The sequence below is a fragment of the Mastigoproctus giganteus genome, chromosome 7 (genome assembly GCF_048544385.1).
Source record: "Mastigoproctus giganteus isolate SK-2022 chromosome 7, ASM4854438v1, whole genome shotgun sequence".
Taxonomy (NCBI): domain Eukaryota; kingdom Metazoa; phylum Arthropoda; class Arachnida; order Uropygi; family Thelyphonidae; genus Mastigoproctus; species Mastigoproctus giganteus.
In genome coordinates, this window is record NC_143581.1 from 43001159 (window position 1) to 43021576 (window position 20418).

At 38.2% G+C, this 20418-nt stretch overlaps 1 protein-coding gene across 1 annotated transcript in view; it reads left to right on the plus strand.

Annotated features, from left to right (window-relative positions):
- The window catches only part of LOC150082851 (protein BANP-like), a 175395-nt gene that overhangs the window by 29343 nt on the left and 125634 nt on the right, over nt 1-20418 (plus strand). Inside the window, exon 4 of the mRNA XM_090378299.1 lies at nt 3218-3393. Within this exon, the coding sequence (XP_090234425.1) occupies nt 3218-3393 (176 nt within the window). The remainder of the gene's footprint in view (nt 1-3217; nt 3394-20418) is intronic.

Below are 20418 nucleotides of genomic sequence, written 5' to 3' on the forward strand. Positions count from 1 at the left end.
GAATTTGGAGTTGGTAACATCATCAGTTGGTCCCACCGTATAGAATTTAAATACTGTCTCAGACCACCGTAGTTGCCTTTACGAAAGCAAAAACACTTCCCTTTACCCATGAAGGTAGTTACCTCTTTGAGTAAATCCCACTTCAGCACACTGTGATCACTGCCACCTAGTGGTTCCTTTATCTGCAGATTCTTAATACATGAAGAATCACTACTGATAATCCGATCAAGAGTATTACTCCCTCTAGTTGCCTCCCAAACATGCTGATGTAGAAAACAATCATCCAAAAAATCCACAAAAGCCTTGCTAGTGTGTGAGTGAACCCCCAAATTCCAGTCAATATCTGGGAAATTAAAATCTTCCATTATAAGACTCTCTGATTTACTGGCTCACTCTATTTCCCTGTACACTTTCTTATTATACTAACCAGAGTCATTAGGCCTATAACACACTCCTACTCTCAATTTTGATCTCCCAATGCTTATGTCCACCAAACTGACTCGACATTGCACTGTCCAGCGATGTTGACTGGCTTCACTTCCTTGGATTTTATGTGTTTCTTAACTAGTAGCATAACCCCTTCTGCGTTCCTATCATGTCTATCCTTCCTGTTCACATTGTACTCCCCAAATTCCAGTTCTGCATTCCTTATATCTGTGTATGTGACCACGTCTCTGATATCCCAACAATATCTGCCTTTGATGTTTTGAGCAATACCTCAAATTCATCAAATTTGTTTACTAAACTCCTAGCATTGGTGTATATGCAAGTATACATGCACCTGTTGCTATTCTTAGCTACCCTAACCCAACCCACGTGTTTACTTATACCACAATGACACACAGCAGTCTCTGAAATACCATGCATCTTTTTTTTTTTCAGGCTGCTGCTCATTCTAATAGAAGCAGTGCAAGTATCACTTTCACCTCTGTCAGTGGCTACTGTTAATCTATTAGTCCTTGAATCCCCCAAGCTAGCAGTTTTCCGACCCACCTAATACTGCCTCGATAGCATCAGCAAATATTCTTGCACCCTTTCTATTTAAGTATATCCCATCCCCGTAGAAGCAGTCTCTCCTGTTAACAAGCACAGACCAGGCCTAGAAAAATTCTACCCCTTGAGCCTTGCACGATCTCTCTCTCTCCAGGGCCGAATTGCTCGACAAGGCTGTCATCATATACTCCCTCCTATCGTGTCTGGCCAGAACTGCAGACACTTTCAAATTCAATCCTAATTCACGGCTTTTTTTCAACAGTGACCTGTAGTTGTTAAGTAATTACACCGGTCTCCTACTCTTAATATTATTAGTGTCAACGTGTACAACAATATCACCTTTTGTGCCCTTAAAAGATGATATCTGCTCTACAACGCTTCAACCTTTGCCCCTGGCAGACATACCCTGGTCCTGTTCCACCTATCCTTTTTACAAAGCATGTTCCCCGTTTCCCTGACAATAGAGTCACCAACAACTACTAGTTCCTGTGGGACCAGCACATTCTGCCTTGAGGGTTGCTGTTGTGTTGCGTAATGATCAAGTGAATTGTATTTACTTTAGTACTTAATCAATACTATTATATATATATATTATCAAAATGATTCTTGAACATAATTTTCCATGGTCTTGCCTTTAAGTTTAGCATGTACAAAAAGATATATCAATTGAAAGAACTTGGTGAGTAACAAAATTTGATAGTAGCTAAAATTAAAGTACATTCGATTCCGGTTATTTGGGACACTTTGGGACTAGTGCATTTTGGCCCAATTAAGTGGCTGCCCCAATTATCCGAAGTTTCACGTAAAAAAAAGTTAAAAATACAATGGACCACCGCTTTACAATTGGTTCACTATACAATCAAATCACATTACGATGGAGTCACCATAGTAAAGTACCATTCACTATACAATGTGTAGTAAGCACTGGTCATTGTGATCATGTTTGTGAATTGAATTTTAATTCTATTAAACAGTGATTCTAATTAGCAAAAACAGAAGGAATATTATCCACAGGCTATAAAAGTAAAGATATATTAAGCACAAATTTACCCTTTATTATCTTACCAATTAAAAAATTAAATGATACGTGATAATCGGAATAATTAATATGTACATACTAACTAGTTGACATTTCTGTTCACTGACATTTGTGGGTGGTGGTTAAAATTTAAAACAGTAAAAAAATAAGCCATCAATAACAAAGAACACGGCACACACAAATTGCAAGTAACACGATATGCACAAGTGAGAAAATAGGAATGAAGAGAAGATTCGGAAAATTAATTTTTTTTATATGATTGAAGATTCCATGGAAGTGTAAACACATTTCACCATAATAACCCACAGAATTCCAACTGTTGGCATTATCACAAATTCAATAAGATCGAGTTTACTATCCATTTATGATAGATTACACTAACAGAAAAGCCCAATAAACAGGTGACTGCTAATTGTTTTATGGTAGTGACCTCCAGAAATCCGATCGAACCACGTGGTACGGCTGGAGACAATCATAGGGTAATCTCCAGTGCTGCGGTCTCCTGCCCCGATTAAACAGCATGTTGTCCCAACTAAGCGAAGTAAACTCTGGCTATTTTCTCGATTGGGTTCTGTATTTTAAGATTTGCCCCAAATAAACAGCTATCCCAAATAACCGGAATCCACTGTAATGAGTTTTTAATTATGAAATTATGTAACTGAATGAGATAGGGTCATTTTTTCGTCTAACTTAAGACAGTTTCAATTCAGCCATTTGAGTAATAGTGTGGCAATAGATTTCAATGATTGTTTTAACCTGTATAGTAATAAATTATATCATGCATTGAGTGGATGAATGAGTTCAGTCTCAGAATTGCATCTGTTATTATATAGAATGAAATCTAATGGTGAACATTTAGGGTTTTTTTTTTTTTTTTTTTCAAGTTTTTTATTAAAAAAAATAAAAAAAGAAATTCTTATGAAATGACAATGTTATAAACATAAATGAGAAAGCTTATTACTGGGAATAGAATTTATGGATTAAATAGCTTTTTTCTTAAAAAAAATGAAAATAAATTATTTCAAAAATGATAGACTGAGTTTGTTTGAAGTTTTGCTTACATTCTAATAACCAGCCGTCCTGTTAAGAATTCTCTCTACTTGTTAGTATATATGAATAATTTTGTTTACCATTTTGTCATTACTTATTATAATTGAAATATATATGGTTATTTTTAATTGCTAGCAAATACTGGAGATGTTACAGGAAGCAATTCTTCAGAGGCTGGATACTATTGAAAAGAAAGTTAAAACAATTAATCTCCGTTGTCACTGTCTGGAAGAAAAGGTTGAAAATTTAGTTTGCAGGTTAAAAGTTGGGGGATTAACCAGTAGATTGACTTATTCATCTGGAAAAAACAGGTAGCTAATGTGTTGTTTTATTATATGGTGTTGAATAAAAGTTATTTATTTTAACTCATTATGGAATTACTAATAAAAATTGATTTTTATTAGTAACTCCTTAAGGAACTAAAATAAATAAAGAATTTGAAAATAGATATGTCACTGCACCAGATTAGAAAGAATTCAGACTATGTAAGAACTGCAGAGTTTTTTGTTAAAAAATTTTTTTTTGTGTGTTAATCACTAGAAGGAAATCTTCTGAAAGGCAGACTGTAATACTTGTATTACAGTCACTTTTTGAGTTGTTTTATATTTTTACCTCAACCTTAAAATTCAAACTTCATGTATAACTGTTTGCTCATCAGAGTAATTATTCTTTTAACCTTAATAAATTTTTTTTTGGTTTGCTACTCATGCAGTAAAGCATCTCTTTCTCCAAACTGTTTATACCTGCTTGCCTTCAATTTTATTTATCACAAATAAATAAAAATTATGATACACATTAAAAAAAATTATAAATATTTGAGGAACTAATTTGCATAAAAGTTCTTTTAGTCTTATAGAATAAGTAATTATATAAAATTGTTTTGAAATTGATACTTTGCTTCACTGGGCACATTTATATTTGGAGAATAAATGTGCTGGAATGCCATTCCAGAATTGTTTTCTTAGAAGGATGAAAGCTAGAATAGCTTGTTTAAACAAATTTCAGGCACCAGTATAATAAAATACATGCTATGTACCAATGAAATTAATATTAAAATAATAAAATATTCTTATTTAGACACATTATTATATACAGGCATACCTCGAATAACGAATAGGATGCGTTCCACGAAATTACTTCGTTAAGCGAAACTTCGTTTTCAGAGGTAAAAATACTATGGCCAGAATAGGGATACGTTCCTACGTAAAGAAAATGAAAAGCTTTTTTTTCGAACAAAGAAAAGTTTTATTAAATAAACAGTCAACTTACATACAAAGTGAAATCACATTTTAAAATTGATTGCTTATGCTTTTTTTTCTCTTTCATTTAACAATTGCCTATACGGAGTTATTGCATTTAACACTGATCGCTTAACAATAACACTTCTTCCTAAATCAGGATCATTTTCACTAAAAAAATTTAAAACGTTTTCAATGTCATTTAAGCACCTTTTTAAATCTTTGGTTGTTAACACTTTTTCGGCAGGAACTTTAACTTCGTCTTCATTATCTTTGTCTTCGTTGCTAACAAGGTTTTCTAAATCTTCCACTGAAAAACCATAATCTTCTGCATTCAATAAATTTCTAACATCCTCTTCATCGACATTTTCGAAACCTATTGATTGAGCCATCTGGATAACTTCATTTCTAATTTCTTGGATGTTATTTTCTTCTTCTAGTACAACTTCTGGCCATATTTTGCGCCAAACTCCATTTAAGCATTTCTTAGTGACTTCTTTCCAAGAACTATCAATGCTTTCAATTGCGTTTTTAATGGTTTAGTTTTTCCAAAAAGTTTTAACTGTCATTTCCTCTTTATCCTGTAGTTCAGTTAAACTGCTTAATGTTCAACGCAGATTATAAGCTTTAAATGATGCTATTACTCCCTGATCCAATGGTTGAATCAGGGAAGTTGTGTTTGCTGGAAGAAACACAACTTTGACAGGAATGCATGTGTCCAACATGTTATGATCAGTAGGATGTCCCGGAGCATTGTCTAACAACAAAAGAGCTTTTTCTTCAAAGTTGTTTTTTTTTGACAATACCGTTTTACTTCAGGACAAAAGTGGTTAACAAACCAATCAGTAAATAACTCCTTGGTAACCCACGCTTTTCTGTTTGCTTTCCATATTACAGGTAAATTCATTTTTATGTTACCTTTTAACGCCCTCGGATTTTCTGAATGGTAAACTAATAACAATTTTAATTTATAATCGCCAGAGGCATTTGATCCAAAGAGTAATGTTAAACGGTCTTTGGCTGCTTTGAACCCAGCAGCTGATTTTTCTTCAATAGAAATGAAGCTTTTTGTTGGTAGCCGTTTCCAGAACAAACCGCTTTCGTCAACATTGAACACCAAATTTGGAAAATTTTCACGTTCAATTATTTCCTTTAGTTTTTTCTGGAAACTTATTTGCAGCTTCTCCTGTTAATTTTACACTATGAATCCTGGCCGGTTTTTTTAAATTTCTCAAACCAACCACGAGAAGCCCCAAAGGTTTCCGTAATTTCTTCAGTTTGTTTAGATTTCAGGTGATTAAACTGGAATATTTTTTTATGTTAAATGGGGCTTGAAATTGCCGACTTTGTTATATCGAAGCTTCGTTATCAGAGGTAACGTTAACCGAGGTATGCCTGTAATTGAAAAGATGAAAAGTGCTAACACCCACAACAGATACAAGTTGATCTGTAATAGTACCACAGAAAAGGTTATGGTATTAACCACTAAGAGAGCAAATTCGGAACATGATTCGGAACCTAATCACCCGGTTTGAAAGAACTGGATCAGTCGGCAATCTTCCGGGAAGAGGTCCTAAGCGCACTGATGCAGCGGTGGAAGCTGTACGGCAGAGTGTCCTTGAGGATCCATCTGCCTCTACCCGTCGTCGCTCTGCTCAACTAGGCATCGCCAGAACATCACTTCAGAAGATTCTGAAACTGGATTTAAAAATGTTTCCATACAAGATCCAAATGGTCCAAGCTTTACTACCCCAAGATACTCTGCAGTACGCCATTTGATTTCAACACCTAGCCAGAGATAACAAAAACTTTTTGAACAACTTGATAATGAGTGATGAGGCCCATTTTTATTTAAACAGGTACATCAACAAACAAAACTGCAGATTTTGGGGTACTGGGAATCCCAGGGAATTACATCAACATCAATTGCATCCCCAAAAATACACTGTTTGGTGCAGTGTTATGGCTGAAAGAGTTATCGGCCCCTATTTCTTTGAAAATGAGAAAGGTCAGCCAGAAAGAATCAACGGGGCCCTGTATAGGACAATGCTTGAAAATAAATTTTTTACGCCCAGCGGTCGAAGATAATCAGGAGGTATGGTTCCAACAGGATGGAGCTACTGCGCACACTTCCAGGACGACAATTGACCTCCTGCGAGAAATTTTCGGTGAACAAATAATTTCAAAAAATGCTGAATTTGTCTGGCCTCCGCGTTCACCTCATTTGACAGCTCCAGACTTCTTTTTTGTGGGGCTACTTGAAAGAACAGGTTTATGTAAATAAACCTTGAACAATTCAAGAACTTAAGAAGAACATTCGAGCCGAAATCTGACGTTTAAGGTCATGGAAAATGCTGTGGAAAGAGCCTGTATTTGTGAGCAGGAAAATGGTGGTCATTTGAGGGATGTTGTTTTTCACACATAATACTTAAAAAAATCCATTAATTATATTTCCAAATAAAATAATAAAAAATTAAAAAAACGTGTTTGTAAAAGTTATTTTTGTTTTATATCATTCAGTCTTTCAGTGGCCGCCCTGTAGTAATAGAAAAAATAAAATAAGGAATAAAGTATATATAATATATACATGGGTGTATCAGAACATGTGGGACCCACTTCAAGGATAGATTTAGGACCTAAAAACAATAAAAAAAAGTTCATGCAACCATAGGTCTGATTTCGCCGTGTTTGCGAGTTACAGCCATTTTTTTGTTCTGCTTATATTTACAGGAAATGTTCAAAATGACCACCATGCATCTGAATATAAGCCTGCAAACACTTCATCATAGACCTCTTCGCCCTCTCAAAAAGTCTAAAATCCAAATAACAAACAAACAAGCCTCTCAGAAAGTTGCAGATGTCTGTCAGATTTGCTGTTCGGATGCTGATGATCTACCACCATCTGAAACTCATTTTCTAAATGAATCAGTTTCTGCAGGACATTCATGTATTCTCTGAAAGGTCTTATTTCTCCCATGAAGTGACTTGCCTTGACTCCAGTGCATCTAGTAAGTCTATACATGAGATGCACATCTGCCACCTCTCAATTTGAATGTGCCTCCATTATCACAGCAAATGCACAGTATCAGAATGTTAATAACAAGCTCCAAATGTCAGGTAGTTCTCCCTCATCAGGATAACTAACTGAAATCACCCAAAGAACATTATGGGATCTTGTTTATATGACTATATCAAGGCCCTCTATGAAATATTGAGCATTGTTTGTAAACAGTTGAATGGGGCCAGCTGTGCTGCTAACTCTGGAAAGAATTGTGAGGGAAAAAAAATGACTGTAACTTAGAAACAAAGTGAAATGAGACCTATGTTTATATTAAAATTTTTTATTGTTTTTAAGTCCTAAATCCATCCCTGAAGTGGGTTCCACATTTTATAATACACTCTGTATATACTCTGTGATCACTGAATTATGATCACCTCATCTGTAATGACCTATGTTACATATTTCACAGTATAAAAGCTGAATAGCTTTGTACAATAAAGCAGTGGTAATTTGCATCTGATCATGCAAGTCAAAGTGATAAAGTAGTAGTAATGGGAAGTAGTAAAGATATTATAGAGTTTCAAAAGAGCATAGTGGGAGCTCTTGTGTTGGATGCTTCCATATCTGAAATGGCACATCTTATTGGTTGCTTATGGTCCACAATGGTTAAGGTGTACAAAGAATGGTGTCAAATGGGTCAAACCACTGCCTGCTGACAGAACTCTAAAGGATTAGGCAAAATGGATGCTTGTGTTGAGCAAGGGTGCAGCATGTTGTATGGGCCAAATGGCAGGTCACTGAGCATTGCAATACAGTGTGGGGAATGCAAGAACAATATTCAAAATGACAATGCACCACACACTCAGGTGTATGGGAGTCCACAGAAGATGGCCCAAGAAACACCCTCTCCTCCTGTTGAATCATCGTTGAAGGTGTGCTGGGGTGTCAACATGCTTGTTGGACATGGAGGACTGGAAATGAGTGTACTGGTCAGACAAGTCCCAGTACCTGGTGCAACATGCCTTCATGTGTGGCACAAGCAAGAGCATCATGAGTGCAAGACCCATCGTACATGGTGCCCACTATCCAGCAGGTGGTGGTGGTTGCTTAATATGGGGCATGTTTTGTTGACAAGAGAACTAAGACCCCTGGTGCATATGGACTGTTTCAGTGGTGAGGTCTACCGGCAACTCTTAGGTGACTGTGTGCACCCTGCCATGTTGCATTTTTTCCTGGACAGAAATGGGATCATCCAAGATGATAATGTGCCATGTCATTGGACCCACACTGTACACGAGTGGTTCTAGGAGCACAGTGAAGATATCACCCATCTTGATTGACCTCAATCCAATTGAACACTTGTGGAATGTTTTAGAATGGGAAGTAAGGCGTGTAGACATGCATTCATCATCTATTCCGACACTGTAGAAAGCCTTGCAGGCAGCATGGCCGCAGATCCCTATGTACATCTTCATACATCTAGTGGCGTTAGTGCCTAGACAAATAGCAGCTGTTATCCATTGCAAATGGTGGCCCAACACATTATTAGGTAGGTGATCATAATTCACTGATAACTGAGTGTATATATTTATTTTTTTGTCTGGTACAGAAAAAGCCTTTTTTTGAACTATGTGGAATACTAATAATAATTTATAAATAAGCAAATTAATATGTTAAGAGTTTTCATTATTAATTTTTGTTAGCATGTATATTACCAAAATTTTTTAAAGATTTTGGTAATGTATGCCATTTTTGCATAAATAGCAGGTAACAGCCCAGTATGGGAAGTATAACGAGCATGGGTACTGATTAAAAATATAAAATAAACAGAACTGAAGGCAAGGAATAGATGAAATTCAGATTTGAGACTCTGGCGTGCATTTATAATAGCAAAAGATATATTTATTTGCCTGAACATTTTCATTTCACTGGGACCCTCGAGAATTCAGGTCCCTGGCACAATTGCTCTGTTCTGCTACTTCCTGTTAAATACAGCCTTGCTAACTTGTATTATTTTGAATCTTTTCTTTGTATGGATGTGGATTTATTTTTTTATGTTTTACTTATTTTGAGTCAGATGATTTATCAGTTATTTTTCACATATATTCCTAGCTCAATGCTGGAATAAATCCCAAGGGTCCTGGCACAAATTTTTCCAGGCCCTGATTTAATTGCCCGAACATTTTTGTTTCACTAGGACCCTTAAGGTTTCAGGGTTATGCTGCAATTTCTCCACTGCTTCCTGTTAAATCCAGCCTCATTAGCTATATGTATTATTTTGAAACTTCTATTTATTGTACTTATTTTGAGTCAGTAATTGTACTGATTTAATAAAAGCATTCCATATAAAATGAAAAATATTACATATGTTTTATTCATGTATTAACAAGAGGTCTCAGAGAACAAAGGTACCATGGTTGATGTTGTGCCTCTTACTATTTTCGATATTTAGTAATGATTTTGATTTATGTATTTCATTTCTGATGTCCAGTTTGCTGATGATACAAAGGTGGGCACAGTAATTGATAACAGTAGTTGGAGTATGCTACTTCAAGGAGATCTAAATAAAATAAGTAGATGGACTGAAGCATGACAACTAAAGGTTAACATTGATAGATGCAAGGTAATATCAGTAAATGCATTTGGGTAGTGGAAATCCTAGAAAAGACCTATGGGTAATTGTACAGTTCAACATGAAATTTTCTCTGGACAATGCAAATAGGCTGCTAGAACAACTTATGTGGTTCTATCAGCTACATACAGAAACTTTGCCAGCAGGGACAAATAAGTGATTATCCCATTGTATAAGACTGCAGTTAGGCCACATCTTGAATACTGCATATAGATTTGGAAACCTCATTTTAGGAGAACATAGATTTGTTAGAAAGGGTGCAGAGAAGAGCATTAGCATTAGTAGAGGCATACGATACAAGAAAGCAAGCTTATGCAGCATCAGTCAAAAAAAAAAAAATCGCTCCCATTTCTACCCCTCCATTCATTCCAAATACCTGTCCAGCTCAACCTTAAATTTATTTAGGCTACCAACTTCCACAACAAAAGATGGAAGTCTGTTCCACCAACCAACTACACGCTGGCTAAAGGCGAACTTCCGCACATCTATCCTACAACTGTATTTCCTCAGTTTGAATTTGTGCCCTCTCAGGTGATTATTCTGAGCAAGAGGAAGAATCCCATCAGCATTGAACATGCTCAAACCATTCAAGGCTTTATACACCTCAATCAGATCACCTTGCAGGTGCCTAGTCTCCAGACACTGCAATCTGCAAAACTGAAGCCTTTCTTCGGAAGAACAACCCTTCGTTCCATTCACTAATCTTGTTGCCCTTCTCTGTACTCATTCCAACAGCTCTACATCCTTCTTAAAATGAGGCCTCCATGTATACAGTACTCAAGGTGTGGCCTGACCATTGCCTTATATAAGGGGATAATCACCCCCTTATCCCTGCTAGAAAAATTCCTGTATATCATTGACAAGACACCATGAGCTACTCTTGCAGACCTTCTGTACTGCTCAGAAAACTTCATATCTGCCTGCACAATTACCACCAGGTCCTTTTCATTCTCTACCACTGTCAGTGGTAGAGAATGAAAGGACCACAGAGTTGATATGTTATCTGGGGGTTACTTCTTCCCATATGTAGTACTTTACATTTGTCAATGTTAAACTTCATTTGCCACCTCTCAGCCCATCTGCTCAACTTTCTAGATCCTGTTGCAGCAGCATAGTGTCAGTAGTGTCCTTAACAACAACAGCCGACCGGGCTAGCCGAGTGGGTAAAGTACCTGCCCGGCAACCCAAAGGTCGCGGGTTCGATTCCCGCCTCGGGCTTGGATCAAAGTACTGCAAAAACCCTTGGGAGGTGCAATATGGCCACAGAAGCCGATGCGCCAACAACTACCAAATCAAAAAAAAAAAAAAAGTCCTTAACAACCCTGCCAACCTTCGTATCGTCTGCAAACTTGGACATTAAGCTTCATATACCATCATCAATATCATTAATAAATACAGAAAACAATAATGAACCCAACACTGAACCCTGAGGGACTCCACTAATAACATTAGTCCACGATGAGCAGTGTCCATTGATTACCACTCTCTGTCTTCTCCCACTCAACCATCCCTTTATCCATAGCAGCAATTTGCCTCAAATGCCACACTGCTCCAATTTGGGCAGCAGTTTTCCATGTGCAACAATATCAAAAGCCTTTCTAAGATCCAAATATATGATATCGAAATTATTCCCTGCATCCAGTTCCTTTGTGACGACATCATAGTATCCAATCAAATCGGTCAGGCAAGTAAAGTTAAAGTAAAGTAAAGTGCAGCCATTATCAACCCACTGCAGGTTGGAAGCCTCCTCAACAATTCATGCTGAGGGAAATGGACAGTAATCTGCCACGCTGGTCCAGTGCGGGTTGGCAGATTGACCGTATTCAGCAGTCAGGGGCTTGAACCCCGGTCTACTCAAAGAGCATGTGCTACTGCACTCCCGCTCCTGCCCACTTGGCTACAAAACCATACTGTGTCTGAGCTATAACTGAAGTCTTGCTTAGATGATCCTGCAGTGCTTCTTTAACCACTGCCTCCATTAATTTTCCTGGAACAAAAGTTAAACTAATAGGTCTATAATTACTTGTGTCGCCCTTTGATCCCTCTTTGTGAATTGCAGTCACATTTGCACATCTCCAGTCCATGGGTACCTCCCTGAGTCCAAGATTAGTTGTGGATACAAAAGGACATTCTTGTCAAGAAAGACTGGAGTTCTGAAAGTTGCAATCTCTGGAAACTAGGCATCTGTGTGGCAAACTAACTGAAGTGTATAAAGATTTAAAAGCGTAAAGTAAACTAAATGATGATGAGATTGTTATTCTTTCTCAGATGACACACAATGAGACATTAAGTTAAATTGCAAATGATGATTGCAGAATAGTTGTACCGAAATTTGCATTCAGCCAAAGATAATTGATTGTGAATGGACTTTATCGCCTAGTGTTGTGGAAGTGAATAGTGTGAATAAATTTAAAGAAGGTTTAGAAGAATTATTTGCAGGAATGTGCAAATGAGGTGATTAAATTTTTTTTTTTCTTGGTTAGTGCCTGTATATAAACTTTACTTCCTTGCATCATGCCAATGCTGATACTAACAGACTGACAACAGAAGGTATACCAAAACAAATATACACTCATGAGCTAAACATTATTGACTACCTCCCGAATAGTGTGTTCGGCCATCCTTCATCTTTATAACTGCTTGTATGCACTTGGAATCGACTACATTAGGTGCCCTCAGGTATCCTAGACTAGCTGGACAGAAGGACATCCCAGAGTTCAGCAACGGAACAAGGCTCTGGGGTGAACTGGCAAAAGTGGTATTCCACTGCATCTCACAAAACTTGGCAAAGCTTGGTCCAAAACAATGTCAAGGTAAAATCTGGCAGTGAGGGTGTGTTCAATGGGGATGAGGGAACCCGATGGTGCCCATGAAAACGTCTCCCAACTATGATACTACTGCTGCTGGCTTGTTTTTGTCCAACTGTGCAGTCTGGTTGCAGCTGTTCACCTGCTTGCTGTTGAATATGCATCCATCCACTGGCATGATGGAGCTGGAACTTTGATTCATCAGACCAAGTGGCTCTTTTCCAGTCATTCATTGTTCAGGAATGTGGTTCCCATGCCCTACTGCAGATCGAGTTATTGATGACGGTCAGTTAGCATGGGTACATGAGCAGGTTGTCTACTCTGTAGGCCTATCTGCAAGATCATCTGCTGGATCTTGTGCTTGGTTGTAGTCTGTCTTTAATTGAGGGCTCATCATCTGTTGTCCTGGACAGCCGACTACTGTTCACCTTGACTGTCAACCAGTAATGTTCTCCCTGTCCTGGGCATATTGGGTGGTTGTGTGACCCGTTTCGGACCATTCTTGTCACATCTTCACTACAATGGCCCTCAAACAGCTGACAATGCCTGCAGGTGCTGAGATGCTGGCTGCACTTCCCTTCCTGGTGCTACAAATCATTCCCTGTTCAAACTTCATCTCTTACCCTATTGCATGGGCCTCGTACTGATGAACTGTCGGGACTACCCCATCTGTCACTATATATGATGTTCTTGTCTGTGATGTCAATCCTAGGTGCTTTGGGATGCACCCACTCATGAAGAGTTGGGTAATCATAAAATGTTTGACTCATGAGTGTGAAGTGGAAGTGATTCATTCTTGTCACACTGGAGTCAGCCTTTTTTTTTGTCCACTATTACAACTTCAGCATCTACAGTTGCAAATTGAAAAATGAATGAATTATCGAAAAATGAATTCAGGCACTGATTCATTTTTTAACAATTGCACAGTTTCAGTTTGTGCTACTAGATGGACAACTACCATTAGCACAGATAAATAAACTGACACAAAAATGACTGATAGAAAACTGTTTTAGTACATTAAACATTCTGTTTATACTCTGATATGACTAGTAAGTCAGAAGAGACAAGAATTAATTATTTTTGTCAATGAATACAATCATTAACTGTATTTAGTAGTCATGTAGGCTTAAACTATGTTTCACTCAAATGTGCATTACTGCACCTTTAAACTTGACCATTCAGCTTCATTGGGTCTAAAAAAAATGCTCTGTTTGTGCTCCTGCATGACCACTAGGTCAAAGCATTTTCAATTAATCATTTTGATTAATCATTTCAATGGAGACAGTCATTTACTTTATCATTTAATAGTCATGTGAGCTTGAACCATGGTCCATTCAAATGTGTGCACTATTGTGCTTACCCACGTGGTTACATCAGGCCTGACAACCATCACTTCTATCTGCAACACATTGCACGTGCTTGACCACCAGTGAAACAGCTGATGAAAACATTTCTCTTTGGATGCTTATTACCTCTCGAATTAAAGTTGTATGTTGTTGTGGGGTGATTCATTTATAAATTCTGAAATTTAGTGATACTTCCCACCCATAATGAGAAATCTGCTGGTTTGCTAATACAAATTTGCCTGATTTCATTACCAAAGCAAGTTGAGAGTTGATGCTTTCAACAGCCTTTTTCTGTTTCTTTTGAGTCACAATGTTTCTTTCACTTTCGTATCATGACGGGGGAGTTTAATGAATGGAATGTGGGCTTAATTTGGCCAAATGACACAATTTAATATGTTCTTACCACCCAACATGATATGAGTGTAAGTTTGGAGTGGAAATCCATCCTATCTTAAAATGTTTATAAAATGGGAAATTATGAAACCTTTATATTGAAATTTTTTTCTTTGTTTAATACAAATCTTTTTTGCTTTAAAATAATACAATTGTGAGGGCAGGAGCTTTTCTTTTCTCTTCTCTTTCTTTTGTTTTGTTATCTAATGGGCTGAAAATTCTTATTTTCAATTCTTCAAATAGGCTTCTGGGAATTAGGAAAGTTCTGATTCATAATAACTGCAATGGAATACACCAACCGTGTATGGCTGAAACTTTATTAACAGAAATTAAAATAGAATAATAATAAAATAAGACAGGATAAAATTTTGTTGTAAAAATAAAATACACTGACAATTGTAGAGCTAAAAGCAATAAAATGATTACATATCAGCACAATAAAGATCGCAGTCTATGGGGAATCTGCTGTGGCTGAACACTTCTGGGAGGAGAACCACCAAATTTCTCCAGTCAGTGCCGTCATCATTGATCATTCACATAGGTATTGGAACTAGAAATGGCTTGAGAGCTTGGGATTTGTTCTTCAGAACATAATACCATCAATAGAGATAGAGGAGTCTGTATTCATCCCTGCCTTGAAACCATAATTCTTGGATGGGATGAATGGTTCTGCCTGGCATGCTCCTGTCATTTCTAGTCTCCGTGCACATGTGGAGGATAATAGCCATGCTCCTATAGTAACACATTTGTGAGCTGTAATCTTGCTGATGTTATTTAAGGATGTATCGTGACAATCAAGTTTTGCAATGCAATTTTAGGGCTATAGCCTCAGGTTGTGAAAGAAATTAACAGTTAAGTACAAGTTAGTGTAACTACATCATTTCTGCATGCAGCCAACTATTAAGTAGTTAAAAATTGGCATCATTTAAGTATATCTCATATTGTGAATATACCTTCACTGTTGTTATGGAGAAGACTATTGTTATTTATTCTCGGAGGATACCACCACCCACATGGCACTGTTTTAGAGCTTATTGTCTCCTCATCGGTAGGTGGGCAGGTATCCTGGTGTTGCAACGATAACAGATGACAACCCAGTCGTGAAGTATAACTCCACAATATGACTACTTAGTAGTTGGCTTCATGCAGAAATGATGTAATTACACTAACTTGTACGTAAGTTAACTTCTTTTGCAACCTGAGGCCTATAGCCCTAAAATTGCATTGTAATTTAAATTACTTTACCCCATCAGGCATCTCTCATATTGTGTAGTTATACTTCACAACTGTGTTGTCATCATTGCACCAGTGTAACTGCCCACCCACTGATGAGGAGCGAGTAAGCTCCAAAACAGTGCCATTTGGGTGCTGGTATCCTATGGTGAAGTGTTACTTATTCGAGGTAGTGCAATATAATGGTCACAATGGTAACTCATTGTGAAGGTCTTCACAAGGAAGACAAGGAAGGATCCATGAGGAAGACTCCAAGTTGAATGAATAAGGAAGTTGCCAGATTACTTGAGCAGAAAAAGAAGGCATGGAAAAGTTAGATAGCAATAAAAAGTACTGAAGCCCCTAACAGCTACAAATTGATCTGTAATAGTGCCGTAGAAAAGGTTAGGCTAGCAAAGGTAGATTTTGAGAAATTGCTGGCAAAGAGAGAGAGAGTGAAGAATGAGGGTAAGGAATTCTTCACATATATAAATGCAAAGAAGAGAAGGACAAACCAGATTGGACCAATAGAGTAGTGTAATGGACGTGGGATAGTATTAGATACCCCAGCTGAAGGTGCAGATGAACTCAACAGTTACTTTGCATCAGTATTTACAGAAGAAAAACCCTTTGTGTCAGTGAAAAATTTTGGGAGGAAAGTTGAAAAAAAATGTAATTAATGTTGAAATTTCACATGTTTATTTAATGAAAAAACTTTTGAGCCTACAGGCCAGTAAGGTTCCTGGGGTTGATGGCATATACCCTATAATCTTAAGGGAGGTAGCAAATGAATGCATTGAACCATTGAGGCTAATTATGAAAGCATCACTGGACTTAGGAGTAATTCTGTTGGATTGGAAAAGCTCCAAGGTATCTCTAATACATAAGGGGGGGTTCTAAGAGTTAAATGGAAAATTACTGACCGGTCAGTCTAACTTCAGTAGTAGGGAAAATCCTGGAGACAATAATCAAAGGTGGAATTCAGGATCATTTAGATAGAAATGGAATTCTGAAAGATACTCAGCATGGTTTTGTAAAGGGAAAATCATGTTTAACTAATCTGGTTATCTATTTTGACAGGATCACTCAAGAGCTGGACTTAGGGAATAATAGTGACGTAGTTTATTTGGATTTCAGCAAAGCATTTCACTCAGTCCCACATGGCGGTTACTTTATAAGCTGGAACAGGTTTCAGTCGCAAGGAAAATCCTTAGATGGATAGTTGGATGGCTTCAGGGCAGGAGGCAGAGAGCTATGATAAATGGTTATCTCTCAGATTGGGTTGATGTAAGAAGTGGGGTTCCCCAAGGATCAGTATTAGGTCCACTGTTGTTTTTGATTTTCATAAATGACATCAATGAAGGAAAAGAGGGCGTGATGTCTAAATTTGCAGATAATGTAAAGATTGGTAGAGTAGTTAATGATCACCATCAAGCAGAACTTCTCCAAAGTGACCTAGACAGACTTCAGGATGGTCAGAAAAATGGCAGCTATGCTTTAATCCAGCAAAGTATAAGTATAAGTATTATGGTCCTTGAGGTTGTCACAGACATTCTCTAAGATATGCCAGACAAGCTGTACTTGCTACCTGGGAGTCTAAAATGCTGATGGAACTGATATTCGGGTGACATTCAAGTCAAGTGGACCCAATTTCGGCGAAGTCCGGACGGTCTGTGACAGCCAAATCCTCTGCTTGCACCTTCACGATGGTGGGACTGTTAAGAATCCTGGGTATAACCTCCATGCACAAGTACATAGTGGGTGACCACCCAGGTGTGAACCAACGTAAGCAGGGGTCAAGGTGTGGCGCCAAAACCACATGGAGGGATGCCGCCCCTCTATGTTACCAGGCAGTACTAGGTGGTAGATGACTCTCATCAACCGGTGAAATACCACCACTTTGCTTATTGGAGGCTTGAAGTGGTGGAACCCATGTTTAGTCTCTAGAGCTAAGTTCCGGTCAACCCTTCCCTATCTCTTCCATCATGCAGTATGATTGATGACTTTTGAGGTTATGATGAACGTCGTGGCAAGAATAAGGAGATGATTTGTCATGAATATCATGATTGTCAAATTCTGCAATGATTTGTCAAATTCTGCATGAAGATTTAGGAAAAAGGAAGGTTTGTGCCACACAGTCTCATGGATGAGCAGAAGCAACGAGGAGTGTCTCACGTGAAGACTTCATCCAGATTTGTCAAGACAATCCTAATTTCCCTAACCCTTCCCTATCTCTTCCATCATGCAGTATGATTGATGACTTTTGAGGTTGTGATGAACGTCGTGGCGAGATCCAATATTCCTTACATTTCGAGGCTACAGCTCTAAAATGGTGTTTGCAGGCCGGCCACTAGATAGTACACTGGACCGAACCTATTGGTAACTCTCTAGGAGGCTTCCGGATCAGCTAGTGTATAATCCTGCTACCTCTACTCTGCCAGATAGTGACTGGAGGGAGTCCGAGTAGCGTGTATGCTGGGAGCATTGTCGAGGCCACGTTATGTCAAGGATCTGGGTATATTCTTACCATGTGTACGCCATATCCAAAAATTTCATTACTTCATACAGCATGTCCCACCCACTTTTTCTTACTATTGAATACACTATGAATTGTCAAACTAATAGAGCAAGCTTATCTGCGAAAAGATCTAAACCTCCCAAGCACTTCCTAATTCATTTCACAAATATACGTGGTCTCAATTCTAATCTCAACGATGTTCATTTCCACTTGCAGTCTGCCAAACCCCATGTACTTTTTCTGACAGAATCTCAGTTATCGGTTGATTCAACTACTACTCATCTCAGATGCCCAAATTATTCGCTGTATGATTCCTTTGACCTCAAAGGAGTTACATGTGCATATGTCCGTTCTGATATTCCCTGTCAGAGACTTGACAATTTGGAATCTCCTCTCTTTGATCTTCTCTGGCACTAAATCTCTCTACCTCATTGTGTCAAATTCATCTGTTGTCTCTACCGTTCTCCTAACTCCACTAATCACTTGGAGCTCTTTGACTTCCTCTCTTTGCAACTTGACTTTCTCCAGTCCAACTTTCCTAACAGTGAGGTAATTTTCCTTGGTGATTTTAATGTTCACAACTCCAGCTGGCTTCCGTTTTCTAGTCACACCGACCCAGCAGGTCAAGATGCTGAGGCTTTTGCAATTACTAATGACCTAGCACAAATTGTTCATTTACCTACCTGCCAATGCGCCATAAAAAACCAAACCAATCAATCAATCAATCATTTACCTACAAGAATACCTGACAATAATAATCATAGAGCCAATACGCTTGATCTTTCTCTCGCAAAAAACCCTTCAACGTACACGGTCGAAGTGAGAGGTCCTTTAGGCACTTCAGATCACAACTCAGTGATTGTCTCTTCTCCAACGGAACCTTTATCTCATGGCTGTTCCCAACCTCGTGTTGTTTGGCATTACAAGAATGCAAAATGGGATGACCTGCGAGACTTCTTTTCTTCTTTTCCTTGGCCGGATTACTGTTTCAAAACTTCTGATGTCAACATTTGCTCAGATCGTGTCAGTGAAATTATTCTTGCAGGAATGGAATCCTTTATCCCACACTCCACTTTAAAATCTCGTCCTTTATGTAAACCTTGGTTTTCCAATAAATGTGCTAAGGCTGTTCAAGAGAAGAATGATGCATATCGTAATTGGCTTGTTTCTAATTCTTCAGTTTCATTTTCTGCCTACACCAAAGCTCGCAACAATTGTAAAGCAGTTATTAATCAGTCCAAACTAGAGTTTGAACAGGCTAAGAGTAGAAAACTTGCTTCTTGCCCTAACAGTAGTCGAGCATTCTGGTCTCTTGCCAAAGCTATTGGCTGCAACTTTTGCCCATCTCTGCTCCCACCTCTGTCCAAACCAGATGGTTCTGTTGTCACTTCAGCCAAGGATCAAGCTGACCTGCTAGCATCCCATTTTTCTTCCAGCTCATGTATTAATGATCTTGGTAAAACACCTCCCACCATTCCCAATACGCTCCATTCAATGCCTCCTGTGGTCTTCCGTCAAAAGGATATCAGAAGGATTTTGATGAATCTTGATGCTAAGAAAGCTCCAGGTCCTGATGGTATTTCTCCACTTGTTCTCAAAACCTGTGCTCCTGAACTTACTCCTATTCTTTGCCGCTTTTTTCACTTTCTTATTCCAAAGGTGTTTTTCCTTCTGCTTGGAAATTTGCTCATATCCAGCCAGTTCCTAAAAAGGGTGACAAATCCCTCCCATCCAATTATCGTCCCATTGCAATTACTTCTACTCTTTCTAAAGTAATGGAGAAATCAATTAACCGCCAACTCTTAAACTACCTAGAAACCTTCCGTCTGATCAACGATCGCCAGTATGGATTCCGTCAGTGTCGATCCACTTGTGATATTCTGGCTTATGTTACCCATTTATGGACTAATTCAATGGAAAGGTATGGTGAAACACAAGTAGTTGCTCTTGACATCTCAAAGGCTTTTGATCGTGTTTGGCATACAGGTCTTCTAAACAAGCTTCCATCTTATGGTTTGCCAACTGTTTTTAGTAATTGGTTATCCAGTTTTCTCTCTTATCGCTCGCTGAGGGTGATGGTAGATGGCTCTCTGTCTTCTAACTTCTCCACTAATGCCGGTGTCCCCCAAGGTTCAGTTCTTTCCCACACTCTTTTCCTCTTGTATATTAATGACCTTCTTCCATTGACT